This window comes from Garra rufa, chromosome 23, assembly GCF_049309525.1.
Source record: "Garra rufa chromosome 23, GarRuf1.0, whole genome shotgun sequence".
NCBI classification, from domain to species: Eukaryota; Metazoa; Chordata; class Actinopteri; order Cypriniformes; family Cyprinidae; genus Garra; species Garra rufa.
Window position 1 is genome coordinate 7,596,073 of NC_133383.1, and position 17,826 is coordinate 7,613,898.

General features: G+C 36.6%; 1 protein-coding gene across 2 annotated transcripts in view; it reads right to left on the reverse strand.

Annotated features, from left to right (window-relative positions):
* Window positions 1-824: 824 nt before the first annotated feature.
* grk3 (G protein-coupled receptor kinase 3) overlaps window positions 825-17,826 on the reverse strand; it is an 81,591-nt gene continuing 64,589 nt past the window's right edge. The window contains exons 17-22 of one of the 2 annotated variants that reach the window (XM_073829127.1): window positions 17,443-17,538; window positions 16,914-17,076; window positions 12,538-12,674; window positions 12,400-12,438; window positions 9,479-9,592; window positions 825-2,448 (exon numbers count right to left, since the gene is read on the reverse strand). In XM_073829127.1, coding sequence (XP_073685228.1) covers window positions 2,287-2,448; window positions 9,479-9,592; window positions 12,400-12,438; window positions 12,538-12,674; window positions 16,914-17,076; window positions 17,443-17,538 — 711 coding nt within the window. In that variant the 3' untranslated portion in view covers window positions 825-2,286. The remainder of the gene's footprint in view (window positions 2,449-9,478; window positions 9,593-12,399; window positions 12,439-12,537; window positions 12,675-16,913; window positions 17,077-17,442; window positions 17,539-17,826) is intronic. The other variant, XM_073829128.1, reaches the window with a different exon arrangement.

The window sequence follows — 17,826 nt, forward strand, 5'->3', positions numbered from 1 at the left end:
TGAGACGTAGGATTCGATTCTTGTTCCACGTCACCTGAATTTGGTCACATTTTTGTACCCTTTCTCAAACTCGCCCGTACCAGTTTAACATCTCGGCGAGCATGGCGTGAGCTTTTCATTGGTTCAAGGACATTCTCCTACAGTCGTTTGGCACATTTTTGTCGTCAGCTCGTGAAGCGTGGTGGAAAAAAGTGCAGTGATGTACATTTCAAAAGAAGCCATTTTGGTTTCAAAATAAACTAAAACATCCTTGGGATGGCACCTCCCCAACAATTAAAGGCTACAAAAACTGATCGACTCCCAAAGCCCACAGGCCCAAAAACAAACGGAAGTCGTAAAAAAAAATTACTGCATGGAAAACAAAAAACGAACCTGAATATACACGAAGAAAACACTTCTTTTAAAAATCACCTCATGCCTGTTAAGCTGTGCTTGTTTTTCCATTCAACAAAAAGAAAACCGAAATAAATGCACATAACATACTCCAAAAAATATGTCATCTATAGAAATCTGCATTTGCGTCACATTCAAAACAATATAAAAATTAACTATATTCAAATCAAGCCTTACAACAAATGGTTTGAAGTCATCTCTGTCCTTCCACCTATCCGAACACCTGTGAGCGTGAGCGCCCTACCTTCGTACTGAATAACGGTCTGCCTGCCCGCGAATGGATAACGGCGACGCCAGAAGACCTCCTCGCACCTCATTATGAGATAAGCCATCTGACTCTCCGCTCTCTCACACCGATGGTCCTAAAAGTATGCACACGCCCGCCGGTTGATTGACAGATGTGAACCCCGCCCACCCCGCCCGCCCCCAAGCTGAGACATAGGGACAAACACAGACAGGCAGAGACAGAGATTCGCCATATATGCAAACATTGTCAAGAAGATTATACTGTAGATGCACAGAGAAAGGATTCATATATACAGTCGGATAAAAGACTCCAGGGATGCTGCTGCTGCTGTTTTTTTTCTTTTTCTCCAAGTGGTCCCTCGAACCGAGACATCACGCATCATCATTGGCGTCCATATGTTCAGTTTTTGTAATTCTGTGCGTTCGGTTTCCAACACTGTTCACAGGTGGCCTGGACTCAAGGAATCCTCAGGTGTCTCAAGTCGAACGTTTATTTCATTGGCACTTTTTGCACTTCTGAGGGTTCTGGGGAAAGGGGTTGGGTTTGTGTCTTAGTAAACGTCCCGCCACGTTCTGTCCCATTGTGTCGAGCAGCGTAAATCACTCCATCCACGAAAAAACAAACGAACGAAAAAGAGAAACAAAAATACATTCAAGGTGAAAGAAAACAATTCTTCCTGGGGGCATTTCCTTTTAAAGCGACAACACCTAGTTTTTGCAATCGTGTACACGCACAAGTACACGCATTTAATGCACGTGAGCAACCCAAATGAATTGTGTTTACAAGGGCTGAGCACCAAAAAAAAAAAAAAAAAAAAAAAAGACAGAAAACGCTCCCTAGTTTTTACACTGTACGTAGTCCTCTGAGAGCGCAACTTGAATGCGCAGCACTCGCCAGTGCAGTTCGTTTAATAGCGAGTATTAAGGAAGTGTCGAAGACTTTTGTACTTTACAAGTACGGGACAAGAATCAGGTGCCACAATAGTCTACAAATCCGAGTCCCTTTAGGACAAAACGGCATGCCATGGTCCCACGATGTTGACAGAAAGTGGTGCAAAGCATACGCTTCAAGAACGGCACAGTCAGCGGCCATGGCGTTCCCACAAAGACGACGGGAGGGATATTCGGGTGTTTCCATCTGATCAGATCTCCCAGGCCGCATGGCTCTAGTTTCCCTCTAGTGGAGGTACTGATACTGTCTGGCGTTAGCACACTGCCATTTGTAAAGAAGCTCATCAGGTCTCTATACGAGCATGCCAGCGTGTGCAAGAACAACGTGGGGATCACAGAAGGAATGACATGCTCACAAACAAGGCGCAGTATCCCAGCCTGCACCACGAGGTCCCAGATTCAGCACTGATTGTGAAGGTTCTTTAACATTATCCTGGAGCGATGCCCACCCCGGCGTGTCAAGTTGCAAAGAGGTGTGTACGTGTATGTACTGTGTGTGCATTTGATTGACGGAACAGTTGAGGAACACCTTCTGAAAGGGCCGTACGGTGGCTTGCTGTGCCGGTTGGGAAGCCTAATGGTGCTGGACAAGCGTTTTGCTGGGAGACAAAAGAGTGTGAGAGCGTGTGCATGTGTGTCGATGAGGTGGATGGAGAGGAGTGGTGGACGAGGGTGGCGGGAAGGGGGGTAGGCGGCTCACAGGCCGTTGCTGTTGCGGTGCGTGAGCGGAGGTTTGGACAGTTCCACCACATTGGTTCGGCCCTTGCCGATGACTTTGGGCGCACGGCGCAGCAGCTTCTGGGCCTCGGTGAACGCTTCGGTGAGCTCCTTCTTCCACTGTACGAACTCTGGGTCGCTCTGTGAAAAGAGAAACAACATTAGTGATTCATTCTCAGCTGCTTTATGATTTTTTTAAAGGAGAACTCCGGTGTGATATTGACCTAAAGTGCATTGAATCATGATACCGAGTGTGACGTACCTTGCATATCTCATCTCGTCTTGTCCACTGCAGTCCGAAATCTGGGGTCAGTTAGCCGATGCTCACAACAGGTTGTCAATGAGAGTCAATAGGGCATCGAAGTAGCCATGTAAATAAATCACTGTTTTATGCCATTTACGAGGCACAAAGTAGCTCCACACTGCATTGGTAGACTTCCAAGGGCCCTGACATTTAAAACGAGACATTGAGAACTGCAAGAAGTTTAGCGATCGCCGCCATCTTGAATGTAGTCACGATAAGTCGAGTGACGAGCAGGAAGGAACTTATCAGGTTTTCAACTTATCAGGTTGTAGTTTCCTTCCTGCTCGTCACTCGACTTATCGTGACTAAATTCAAGATGGCGGCGATCGCTAAACTTCTTGCAGTTACTGTCTGTATAAATCTTCTCGTAAATAAACTACCGGTGCTTTTTCTGAGTTCTCAATGTCTCGTTTTAAATGTCCGGGCCCTTGGAAGTCTACCAATGAAGTGTGGAGCTACTTTGTGCCTCGTAAATGGCATAAAACAGTGATTTATTTACATGGCTACCTCGATGCCCTATTGACTCTCATTGACAACCTGTTGTGAGCATCAGCTAACTGACTCCAGATTTCGGACTGCAGTGGACAAGACGAGATGAGATATGCAAGGTACGTTCACACTCGGTATCATGATTCATTACACTTTAGGTCAATATCACACCGGACTTCTCCTTTAATACACCTAGTGAGCTACTACTAGTCAGCGCTTTTGAATGCAAAATTTCAAATACAGAAAATGTCTTTCTTTTTTGAATGAGGCCACACCTCAATTAATCGAAATTCAGTTTCGATTTTGACTTCAGCTTCAAACGATCATTAAAATACAGTGATCGAGATTAAACTATTATTGCGCCTCACCGCCACCTTTCCAGTGGTGCGCTTTCACTCCTCCATAAAAGCCTAATTTCACATGAAAATCAGTATCATGTAACGTGACTTTTATAAAACGGGACGTGCTTGATTTATTAATGTTTCTTGAGGTTGTGTTTTTAAAAGCGAGAAAGAGAACGTGCACTGTTCTGTGCATGCGCTCAGGGATGAAGCAGAACACGGACATGTAAAGTTTTCTTTTAGCTCAAGGTGCGTGCCAAAACGGTCAAATACACGCAAAAATATTTCAAAATGATTATTGGTGATTTATTCATGTAAACCCTTGTCAGTTATGTCTTAAATGATTATAAACAGTTGAGAATAAAAAAAATATGCGTGTAAACGTATATTGCACCCGTGTGGCTCTTAAAGCGACAACAAATAATATTCCTTCAGCCGTCTCTGTGCTTAATATTAAACGTAAAAAATACAAAGAGAAAAATCACTCACTGCTCTTGAATGAAGGACTTTTTTAGTTTTAATAAAGAAACAAAGCATGTTTAATTCACTAATATAAAGTTTTTGGACCAGTCATAATAGTGTTAAATAATCGTGATTACAATATAGACCAAAATAATCGTGATTAGGATTTTTGCCATAATCGAACCGCCCTAGCCACACCACACTCTGAAAGCCAGTTAGATGTTGAAGGGATGTTGGGATGTTGAACTCCACCCCAAAATGTCAATTTTGTCAGTCACTTGCCCAATGTCGTTCCAAACCTGTAAAAGCTTTGTTCGTCTTCAAAACACAATTTAAGATATTGTGATAAATATCTAAAATGGTCCATCTGCCATCAGTGGTTCAACCATAATTTTACGAATCTACAAGAATACTTTTTGTACGCAAAGGAAAAAAAACAAAGAATTTGTCTCCTTCACGTCAGGAGATGAATTGTTAAATAAAGTCTTTATTGTAGCTTCATAAAATTATGGTTGAACCACTAATGGCAGATGGACTATTTTGACGACGTCTTTCATACTTTTCTGGGCCTTGACAGTAGCCCCTTTCTCACATACAGTCTTTACTGGTAAATTACTGTTACAAAATCATGTGTGAATAGGATAGAAATACCGGTATATTTGTTCCGGCAATTTACCAGTAAGGGTAGTTGTAACATTACCAGTAAATTGCCGGAATGACGCTGTGTGTGAACGCGGAATGAAGATTACCGGCATGAGCAAGTAGAATTGGCCAATCATAGCGCTCTTATGGAGATGACGTGATTACTCTGAGCTGTTTACCAAGCTACACTGCTTGTTTAAATGGGTTTTTGGATATCTTTGACCATTGCGCCTCATCTCACAGCTGTTTCAAGTGTTGCGATCAAGACTCAGCCTTCTTTCTTATTCATCAGCACTGTGGCTCTGCAGTGCAGGATAATATTATGCGCGTCTCGGGTTTATAAGAGCAAAAAACACGTTCTGGTGGATCATTCCCTTATGCCGGACACTATACTTTGTCAAATTGCACAGATAGTAAAACTGAAGCAGCATTCTGCAGACATGACAGAATTTACCAGCATTTTGGTGCTGTTGTGTGAATGGTCTCTTACTGTTAAAAAGTCAGAACACCTTTGCCCATGTGAACAGCATATTTCTGTATTTACCGGCAAAGTCACACTGGTAATTTTTCGGCAATTAACCGGGATTGCGGTGTGAAAGGGGCTAGTGTTTTTTACTTGGCAGTCAATGGGACAGCCACAAAGCTCCTGGTTTTCATCCAAAATATCTTAAATTGTGTTCTGAAGACTAACAAAGCTTTTACAGGTTTCATTTTGGAGTGGAGTAACCCTTTAATTGTGACCCTGGGCCACAAAACCAGTCGTAAGTACCACAGGTGTAGGGCTGCTCGATTTTGGCAAAAATCATAATCACGATTATTTTGGTCAATATTGTAATCACGATTATTTAAATGATTATGACAGGGTCCAAAACATTATAAAGTGATTAATTTAAAGATAGCAATACAGCGAGAAAAAAAGATACAAATTTAAAAAAGTGCTTAAAAAAAATACTGAATACTTTTATGCAAGTCTAAAGTAGTCTAACAATACTACAGAAAATGAATGTAATTATTTGAATGTAAAATAAAACAGCGCCTTCACTGTAATAGTTAAACATGCTTTGTTTCTTATTAAAACTACAAACGTCCTTCATTCAAGAGCAGTAAGTGATTTTTCTCTTTGTATTTTTACATTTTATTAATATTAAGCACAGAGACGGCAGAAGGAATCTTACGTGTTGCACTTAACCACACGGATCCAATATACTGTTACACACGTATTTTCATTCTCAACTGTTTATGATCATTTAAGACATAACTGACAAGCGTTTACATGAATAAACACCAAGCGCCTCATTTAGAAATATTTTTGCGTGTATTTGAGCATTTAAGCACGTACATGGAGCTAAAAGATAACTTTACAAGCCCGTGTTCTGCTTCGTCTCTGAGCGCATAGACAGAACAGCGAAAGTTTTCCTACGTGCTATTAAAAATACAACAAAGAAACATTAATAAATCAAGCACGTCCCGTTTTATGAAAGTCACATTACATGATTTTGCTGATTTGCATGTGAAATTAGGCTTTTATGGAGGAGCGAAAGCGCACCACTGGAAAGGGGGCGGAGTGGGCCGCAATAATAGTTTCATTTCGATTACTGCATTTTCATGATCGTTTGAAGCAGAAATCGAAATCGAAACCGAATTTCGATTAATTGCACAGCCTTACACAGGTGTATTTGTAGCAATAGCCAACAATACACTGTATGGGTCAAAAGTATCCATTTTTCTTTTATGCCAAAAATCATTAGGATAGCAAAGATCATGATCCATTAAGATATTTTATGAATTTCCTCTGTAAATAAATCAAAACTTAATTTTTGATTAGTAATACGCATTGCTAAGAACTTCATTTGGACAACTTCAAAGGCGATTTTTTCAACAGTTTGATTGTTTTCCAGTATTCAGATTCCAGATTTTCAAACAGATGTATCTCAACCAAATATTGTCCTATTCTACAAACCATACATCAATGGAAAGCTTATTTATTAAGCTTTCACATGAAGTATAAATCTCAATTTCAAACAATTGACTCTTATGACTGGTTTTGTGGTCCAGGGTCACAATTTTATTTTTCAATTGTATTTCGCAACAATATTTTGGTATGCTTTCACGCCTAGGGTATCATTATCGTGCAAATGTCAAACTGGATTGGAATCAATCAAGCTCGAGGCTTGTGCATTTAATGTTAGAGATATTTGTATGGCACAAGATGGCCATAAAAAGTATTTCAAATCAGTTCTATATGAGGTTTAATTTCGGATCAATGTTCACTAAGGTCTGTAAATGCACAGACATGCACTTCAGATGCTGCTCCAGACTCAAAAGGAAAAAGGTTTCCTAGAACAGTAGTTCATAGCAGCACATACAAAAGCCCACAGAGGCCCTTCTTGTTTCTGCAAAATCCATCCTTTTTGGATTATCTAGTAAATTAAATGTACTTACTTGATATGATCATATATAAGAAGCACATAATGGCTGTGCGTTCCTTTTTTTTTTATGTAACAAAAGCAAACACAAAGGAAGTTTGGGCAATATGACCATATGCATATATTATGGTAATTATGGCTATATAATCACTTATAATATTAATTATTATTATTACTATTATTAAATAAGGATGTTATAGCTTGTTTAATTCAGGCATAATCCAGTGAATTAAATATTTTAATTTATTATTATCATATATAAAATACATCGTACGGACAAGGCTTAAGCTGTTCTGCCTTATTTTTGTGATTTAAACCAGTTTTCTTTTTTTGATGAGAAAAACAAGGCTGTAAAATAACAGTAACACACTCTAGTTAATTTTTATTATTAATTGTATATTATTATTATTTAATATTATTATATATTATCATATATAAGCAGGCCATCGAGGCAGCACTTTGTTTTCAGTCACAAAGTTGAGGCAGAAAAAGAAAAGCAAGGCCATAAAATACAACAGTAACATTTTTTTTTTTTTTTTTTTTAAGAAGTCTCTTCTGCTCACCAAGCCTGCATTTTTTGATCCAAAACACAGGAAAAACAGGACAATTTTTAAATATTTCTTACTATTTTAATACATTGTAAAATGTAATTTGTTCCTGTGATTTCAAAGCTGAATTTTTAGCATGATTCACATGATCCTTCAGAAATCAATCTAATATTCTGATTTGCTGCTCAAAAAACATCATTACGTTGAAAACAGCTGAGTAGAATTTTTATAGAATTTTTGATAAATAGAAAGTTCAGTAGAACAGCATTTATCTGAAATAGAAATATTTGTAACATTATGAATGTCTTTATCAACACTTTATCAATTTAAAGCACCCTTGCTAAATAAAAATATTAATTTCTATAATTTATTTTCCCACCCCAATAAAAAAATAAAAAATAAATACATACATTACACTGACTTCAAACTTTTCAACGGTATAGTGTATAATGTTACAAAAGCTTTTTATTTCAGGTAAATGCTGATCTTAGAATCGTTCTATTCATCAAAGAAACTGTTTTAAATATTGATAATAATAATAAAATAATAATAATAAAAATGTTTCTTAAACAGCAAATCAGCATATTAGAATGATTTCTGAAGGATCAATGACACTGAATACCGGAGAATGATGCTGAAAATTCAGCTTTGAATTCACAGGAATAAATTACATTTTAAAATATATTCAAATTGAAAGTAGTTATTTTAAAGAAAGTAAAAATATTTCACAATATTACTAATTTTGCTGTATTTTGAATCAAATAAATGCATGCTTGGTAAACAGAAGAGAATTCTTCTAAAAAAACCATTATAAATTCTATGGTTCAAAAACATTTGACTGGTAGTGTACACTGTAATATTTATAATTTTTGTATTATTACAATTATAATATTTAATCTTATATGACATAACTTGACTTTTTCACTGTTATATGCATGAGGGCGCTATTATGCATCTCCTGAATGAGTCCAGAATCTCCCGATCAAAAACACAGGAGAGGAAGACGCAGAAGTGAACAATCTCATATGTGACCCTGGACCACAAAACCAGTCATAAAATTAAATTTGACAAAACTGAGATATATACATCATATGAAAGCTCAATAAATAAGCTTTCTATTGATGTATGGTTTGTTAGGATAGGACAATATTTGGCCGAGATACATCTATTTGAAAATCTGAAATCTAAGGGTGCAAAAAATCAAAATACTGAGAAAATCACCTTTAAAGTTGTCCAAATTAAGTTCTTAACAATGCATACTACTAATCAAAAATTACATTTTGATAGGTTTACAGTAGGAATTTTACAAAAAATCTTCATGGAACATGAACTTAATTTCCTAATGATTTTTGACATAAAAGAAAAATCAATCATTTTGACCCATACTATGTATTTTTGGCTATTGCTACAAATATACCCCAGCGACTTAAGACTGGTTTTGTGGTCCAGGGTCACATATGTAAGCAGATGCATATAAAAACAAAAAAACAAAAAATCAAAAAAACAATGCTATTATCAACAATAAACAGCATGATGAAAACGGAGTAAAAATGTCAGTGGTAAAGAACTGTGAAGCTTTGGGAGCGCTGATGGAAGCATCTTTGATTTGAAACCTACATTCAAGTGTTGATTAAAAAAAATGCTTGAAGCTAGAATAAAATGGATTCTTTTGTTTATTTTGCTATATTGCATGCTCATATATTTATACAACAAGCAATCAAATTTTAGCAAAAATGCTGGTGGGGAAAGCGTTAAGTACTAAAAATGTGTGACTTTGTTAGATTAGACTTCTTGGCTTATTTTTACAGTTAGTTATGCATTCATTTATAATGAGACACCTCACTCGAATTTGGAAAAGAGGCATAGGGAACAATAAAAGTGAAGCAAGATAATCCAAGAGCAAAAGGGGAAGAGAGAAACCCACGACGAGACGGTGAGAACAGCATGAAGGTGCCCTACCTCGCACTGCAGGACAAACTGTTTCCCTCCTTTGATCCTCAGCAGGATGCACTTTTTGTCCTTGATCTGCGTCTCCTCCACAGTCACGATCTGCTCCATGGTCAGCAGGTTTTGCTGGGGGGAGGAAAGACTAATTAGTGCGTCCCTGTAAGAGCCTTCTCGCAGACTATCCTACTGTGTTCGAGAGGAACACGCCATGCTACCTGCTAGCTCAGGACGGGTGGGATTTTACTCTACGCCTGAGGTATACTCATCTATCCGTGTCACTTACACTATGGCAGAAATCCTAGAGGCTGTCTGGGGCTACGAGGGAGCAAAGACACGGATGACAAGCTGTTCTTGTACTCAATGAGTCAGCTGTGGTACAACAGGCTGCAGACGTAGCATCTCATGTAACCGTCTGATCGTGGAAACCTGATACCCATCAGGCTGAAGGATAATGGAAGTCACTTCAAATCTGTACAAACATTTTTCCTCTAAATGACACGTACCACATTCAGTCAGGTTTCTAAAGGCCTTGATTTAAAGTACGCTTCTGTGTGAAGACTAAGAAATCCAGTGCTTTTTTTATCTAAGGATCCTTTTATTCAATGTTCGCCAGAACAGAAAGCGATTTTCAAATAATGCTGTATAACAACAAAGCTAGGAATGCACAGATGATAATGATGAACAAACAAACAAAAGGTTTTATATTATAGTAATAGCATGTCAGAAAAGTAGTTTTTATTGACAATTCATGGAAAAATATATATACACTGCCGTTTAGAAGTTTGGGATTAGTACGATTTATGTTTTTTGTTTTTTTAAGATGCTTCTTACGCTCATCAAGGCTACATTTATTTGATAAAAAATAAAGTAACATTGTGAAACATTTAAAATGTAAAACATCTGTTTACTATGTGAATATATTTTAAAATGTAATTTAATCTTGTGATGCAAAGCTGTATTTTCAGCATCATTACTCCAGTCTTCAGTGTCACATGATCCTTCAGAAATCATTTTAATATGTTGATTTATTATCAATGTTAAAAACAGTGCTGCTTAATATTTTGTTGGAACCTGTAATACTTTTTAAGGATTCTTTAATAAAAAGAAAAAGAACAGCATTTATTTAAAATAGAAATCTATAGTAACATAAATATAAAATATAATTTAAAAGTTTGTGGTCAGTAAATTATTATTCTTTTATTCACCAATGATGTGTTAAATTGATAAAAAGTGATGTTAAAGACTTGTATTGTTAGAAAAGATTTCCATTTTGAATAAAAACTGTTCTTTTTACTCATCAAAAAAATCCTAAAAAAAAAAAAAAAAAAAACGATAAACAGCATAGAGTGTTGAAAGTGGTAAAGCACTTGGTGGTCAGTAAATTAGATTTTTTTTCTTTTTTTAAAAGAAATTATTACTTTTATTCACCAAGGATGTGTTAAATTGATAAAAAGTGATGCCAAAGAAATGATTTCTATTTTGAATAAAAAAAGATTTTTACTCATCAAAAAATCCTAAAAAAAAATATTACAGGTTCCAAGCAGCCTGTTTCCAACATTAATTAATAATAGGAATAAATCAGCATATTAGAATTTCTGAAGGATCATGTGACACTGAAGACTGGAGTAATGGCTAATGAAAATTCAGCTTTGCACCACATGAATAAATTATATTTTTAAATGTATATAAATAGAAACCATTATTTTAAACTGTAAAATTATTTCATAATATTACAGTTTTTTCTGTATTTTTCACCAAGTATATGCAACCTTGATGAGCATTAGAGAGAATTCTTTAAAAAAACATTAAAAATCTTACTTTTGAATGGAAGTGTAAATAATTATATATATATAAAAATCCAGTCCATTTTTTTTTATTTGAAATTATCTTACAAGTTAAAAACAATATTAAATAAACAAACATTTGTTCATTTTTCCAGCTGCCAGAATATAACATTATTTTTTAAAAACACTGGATTACAACATAAATCTAAGGGTGTACAGATTATTAGTGTTATATTATTACATAAGTATTATACATACTAAGGTTGTATACATAATGTTACATATATAAAGGTTGGGCTATATGACTAAATTTTATATTACTGTAATTATATACAACAAAATGAATTATTTATTGATTCATTAAAAAAATTAAATCATGTCATAATGGCATTTTTTGGTTATTCAGTGAATTTAATATTAAATAAAAAATAGTATTAATAACAAGTTTTATTTGAAACTGACAGAATGGGAGCAAACTGAAAGACCGTAAAAAGTTCAAAAACACTATACAGGACTGTAATATCAAATAAATAACGAATGAATGAAAATTAAAGCCAGACTGGCTCTCTAAAATTGATAAAAACACAGATCTGCAATGTAGTCAAGTATAAGCATCACAGCTTGCAAATCTGACTTGTGAGTTTTTTTTTTTTTTTTTCATGCATCTCCTCTCCAGCATGTTCCACAGGAAGTGCATTTACCCCTCAGATTGAAGATTCAGGAACTCCGGGAGTTAAAAATGCAGGAAACTGGCAATATCTGCACTTCTTAATCTTAGTTACAGATCAGGGCAGAAACTCTCTGGCCCCAGGGAACCTGCAGTGACCTACTTCTGCATTACACAGATCTGAGCGCAAACGCAATCGGCTTCCTCCGGATGGGAAAAGATTGAGGTTTGCTTTAGCGGTGGAAAGCAGCAGAGGATGTTTAAAGGGAGAGGTGGGCATCTCAACGGTTTAGGCTGCAGGTGAATCTGCGTCACTATGGGAATTTCGGAGCAGGGTGGAGCACGCGTATGCTAATCTCTAAAGAAATGTGATTCCTCCTCGCCTTTTTTTCTTAGAATAGTTCTTAATACTTCCTGTTCTGCAATAGGTAATGAAACTTTAAGCAGAGGAGGAATCAGCTAATCAAATGCATCAGACTCACCTTGAATTTACATTTTTTTAATGTTTTAGTCCAATGTTCCTACAGCATAGGGACACACAGGCATGTTCATTCTCAAAAAAATTGAATTTCAACCCTTTATACAGGTGGTAAAAGTAAAGAAAACACAAAAACACTCACCCGAGACTCTCCTTCACCTCTCCACTCGACGCGGTTAGGGAATAGGTAGAAATACCGCCGCTGCCACTGTGTCAGGAAGGGGTTTCCAAGCTTTAGCATGTAGCCGTGCATGATACAGTCCTTCCCCAGCGCATAGTCTGCACAAACACCACATAAACACAATCACAATGCACAATGTCATTTTAGAATAAGTGTACATATCTTTGGGACATTCTCATTGAAACCCTATTGTAACTGTTAGAATGGTCACGGATCAGCGATCTCCACGTAAAACTGATCGTGCAGAGCAAACCGTAAGTCGTAGAGACTTGAAACTTTAAGGGATGGTAGTACTCACACTGCCTACCATGTGACCAAGGCTTGCCCCAATCGGCCTGACGGGGGCGCTATAGCGATCAAAAGTACAAAAATTGCATTTTTTGGAAAACCTACTTTTACCAACTAGACGTAAGGTTTTTCGCCCGATCGGAACTAAACCAGTCAAGAAAGATCCTCTGGAGAGCGAATTAAAAAAATGATCACAAAAAAAATTTGAACTCTAGACTTACTGTCGCAAAGGGATGTCAAAATGTTCGAAAGGGGCAAATGTTCGAAAGGGGCAGGGACACTTTTAGTAAAATGCCTAAAACTCAATCTGAGGTCACAGGGAAAAAATTGTGGAGCTTGGCCACTTGGTGGTGCTATAAGAGGGGGCTATAACTACGCAATCATTTGTCGTATCAACATGGAAATCAGTGTGCATGGTCTTGGTCCAAAGTGTCACAAGTGTCTACAAGGACATTTGCGTATCTCAAAAAACATGGCCGATGAACTTTGAGCACCTGTTAGACTATTTTAACAGAGGCATGTTCGACTCTATCGGCCACTAGAGGGCAATACCGCACTTTTCAAAGATGTAAACGATTGTACGTCTTTAATTTTTTGCACATATGCACGATATTTATATACCATAGAACAACTCATTCTGGACAACTCGGCCTCTAGAACCACTGCTGTCAATCAAATCATATGTAAAATGATTGAGAAGATGTTTAAAAAAAAAAAAAAACTACTTTTGCAAACTAGTCCTAGGTTTTTCGCTCAACCTGAGAAAAAAAAGTTGTAGTACAATTCCCTAGCCTTTCTTGGCCAATCAAAAAATGTTGAAATTTACTCTTGAGAAGCTGTAACTATAGAAGCCTCTGAATACAAAATAAAAAAGGTTATTGCAACCTCTCACAATTCTGACTTTTTTCTCAGAATTGTGAGATATAAAGTTGCAATTGTGTGACAAACTTGGAATTGTGAGTTATAAAGTCAGAATTCCAAAATATAAACTCTCAATTTTGAGAAATAAAAACTCGCAATTGCGAGTTAAGTCAGAATTCCCGAGATATAACTCACAATTCTGAGAAATAAAGTCAGAACTGCGTGACATAAACTCACAATTGCGAGTTATGAAGTCAGAATTGCAAGATTTAAACGCACAATTTTGAGAAATAGTCGCAATTGTGAGATATAAACTCGCAATTGCGAGTTAAGTCAGAATTCCCGAGATATAAACGTGCAATTCCAAGAAATAAAGTCACAATTCTGAGAAATAGGCACAGTTGTGAGATATAAACTCGCAATTGCGAGTTATTAATTCCGAATTTCAAAATATAAACTCTCAATTCTGTGAAATAAAGTCACAATTGTGTGATATAAACTCGCAATTGCAAGTTATTATGTCAGAATTCCCGACATATAAACTCTGAGATTCTGAGAAATAGTCAGAATTGCATGATATAAACTCATAATTCTGTGAACATATCAGTCTTTTTTTCTCCTCAGAACCAGACTTTACAACTCGCAATTGCGAATTTCTCACAATTCTAAGAAAAATTGATACGAAAATGATACAAAGTTGCAATTGTGAGAAAAAAAAAATCTGAATTGCGAGTTTACATCTCACAATTCTGACTTTATTTCTCACAATTGTACATTTATATCCTGCAATTCTGGATTTATATCTAGCAATTCAGACTTTATAACTTGCAATTGTCCATTTATATCTTAGTTCTTAGAAAAAAAAAGTCAGAATTTTTAATTTTTAATTTTTTTTTTTTAATCAGTGGCGGAAACAGGCTTCCATATATAACAGGTTCGTTTAGAAATAGGGCCTGACCAAATTTACGCAAAAAATTACCCATCCTATAAAGCCAAAACGAAAACTCAGCTTCATGAAACCTGCTGAGCAGGTTGAAGGGGGTCAGACCACAGCTGGTGCTATTTCAGTCATAACTGTTAAAAAACAAAATTTCTATGGTCAATTACCTTGGTTTACCAAAAATGCTTTTTAAATAATTGATTTAGGTTTTCACAAGCTTGCTAAATAATGTCTTTTTTCATATGAGCTTAAATGCTTTAAAGTGCTTGAACCCCGGTAATCGCTGGTTGCAGCTATAGTTATTATATTTTTGTAAAGAAAGTCAAATTTGGAAAGACACAGGAGTGAACAAATTAATTTTTTTGGGTCATCAATTCCTTTTAACTCCTGTGCTTGTTTCTTGGAGATGTGACACACACAATTAAATTCAGCGTTTGCTAAATTACACGGGCTCTTTCAGATCTATTTCTGACCATCACACAGTCGGTCATGTGATGGGTGCTGTGTCTTTCCCTTGAGGGAAGCATGTGGCACCAGCACAGCACGACAAGTACGTAGGGTTCAAGCCTTTCCTCGAGGTCACTGACGGAACTGACGCTGGACCCGTGAAAGTCGATTAGCTGATGTCAGTCCGGGCCTTTAATTCATGCTGGAGAATGTGGCACTACCGTAGCAGAGGCCGTTTTCCTCTCTCTGCACCATCGTGTGAAATTACTGCTTGTCAATTCTGTAGACGGCTTATGATTTAACGTAAACTGGAGCTTCCAGCAGAAAGCATTATCTTTTGGACCGGCTTAAAACCTGGGTAAATGACCGAGCGCCGCAGACGATGCGACGCCTGGAGCAGCCGTTCATTAGCTTTCATGACCCCATGTCCAAAATACAGGACACTCCCAAGGAACTCGCTACAGTAGTCAAAAAATGAGAGTCTGCTGAATAAGAACAAACAGGATGTTTACAAACAGCATTTTGCAACCAGCTGTTCTGTGTACATTGCCATGACACCTCTCACTAGTCACAAACTTATGTGCATATGAAAAGATTTCTTCAAGAAATATAATCTAAATATCTATTCAATGCACAGGCAGCTCTGCTATACATTAGAGAATGTTCAAATGCTCACTGATGCTTCAAAAGGAAACACGATGCATTAAGAGAAGGGGGATGAAAACTTTTTGATTTTGCAGCTTAGGGTAAATTTGACTTATTTTGTCTTCTGGGAAACATGCAAGTATCTTCTGTAGCTTCTAAAGGGCAGTACTACATGAAAAAATATGATATTTATGCAAAACAAGAAAGATATACACATCTTTATTCTGTTAAAAAGTTTACACTCCCTGGCTCTTAATGCGTTGCGTTTCCTTCTGAAGCATCAGTTGTCCTCAGTGTAAAAAGATGGATCTCAAAATCATACAGTCATTGTTGGAAAGGGTTCAAATACACAAAAACGCAGAAAAACCAAAGATTTGTGAGACCTGAAGGACTTTTTATGAAGAACAGCGGGCAGTTTAACTGTTCAGAACAAACAAGGGACTCATGAACAACTATCATTTATAAAAAAATAAATAAATAAATAAAAAAATAAAAACAGCTATGGATAATTTAGGTAACAGAATTAAGAATCAAGTGTATGTAAACTTATGAACAGGTCATTTTAATAAATTATACTATTATTTTCTTTTGTGGACTATATGTAAACATCTTTTATGTAAAATATCTTATTCAGGTCAGTACTAAATAAAAAAATAACATGAATTTTGTATGATCCCTCTTATTTTTGTAAGGTGTATGTAAACATTTGACTTCAACTGTATATGCTAGCTTATTAGTAGACGAATGCTGTTCTTTTGAACTTTTGATTCAAAGAATCCTAAAAAATCTGCATATTAGAATGATTTCTGAAGGATCATGTGACACTGAAGACTGGAGTAATGATGCTGAGAATTCAGCTTGCAATCACAGGAATAAATTATATTTTTAAAAATATTAAAATAGAAGACAGTTATTTTAAATTGTAAAAATATTTCACAATATAACTGTTTTTACCATATTTGATTCAATAAATGCAGCCTTGAGGAGCCTTGTTTTCAAACTTTTTGAAAACATAAATATAATACAAAATAAATAAATTAAAATTATATTTGAATATAAAGCTATAAGGCATTCATTAGAAGTAGGGGGTAAACTGTGCAGAAAATAAATATAACAATAAAATGTTATATGGCATAACTTATATGCCATGTCTCACCCTCTTCATGGCCCTGTTGCTTGTTTTTGGCCCTCTTGCGTGCCTCATTCTTATCCGTGTCACTATTGACGGCATCATACACCGTCTCGGCCACCTCCTGCTGCCAGCGCTCGGAGATCACCAGCGGAAAATTCTTATAGAGCTCCTGATCACTGTCAAGCAGCTGAGAGAGAGAGACGAAGACGACAGTTACTTTCAATTCAGGCAGTCTCTTCATGTCTAAATAGGCAGTCTTGGGGAGAATAAGTTGCAATGTAGACCAGACTTTATGCTTGAAGTCAAATTCAGTCTACAAGGGAGTAATTTAACATGCTCACAGCATAGTGGAAAATTCCTCCAGATTTCAAAGCATGAAACACAAGCTCAAGTGCTCTCAGATTTTAATACGGTTCTCTCAGTGCTGGACGCAATCTTGGCTGTACTTGAAAAACTACTAAGTAGTCCACTATGATGGTCACTGGGCTGAAGCAAAGACATCAGCCTTGAGTGGAATAAGTGAAAAGTTTGGTCCCACGGTTACTAGTTTTACCTTAATTCCCTTGGTGTCCTCCTCGTCGAACGAGCCGATGTCGAAAGCATCTGCAGCGTTGACTTCTCCTCTGGGGGGAATGAGGGGTGGCGGGTACTGCAACCGAACAAAAGATACAGAGAATATTACACAAATCCTTTGAAAAACAATAATGGGAAGAATGTACAAATATATTTGCAGAATTGTAAATCAGGAACCAATTAGATGTACAGTGGTGGCTAAAATTATATTTTCACCAGCTAAAAATGGTTTAAAAGTCATTTATTTCTATCTTTTGCTCTAGTGTGTCAGTAGGAAATATCAGGTTACACTTTCAAACACTCATTTTGCCATTAATTGTAATAATGCAGTGAGATTTTTGTTTGCACAAGGAGTCTGACAACA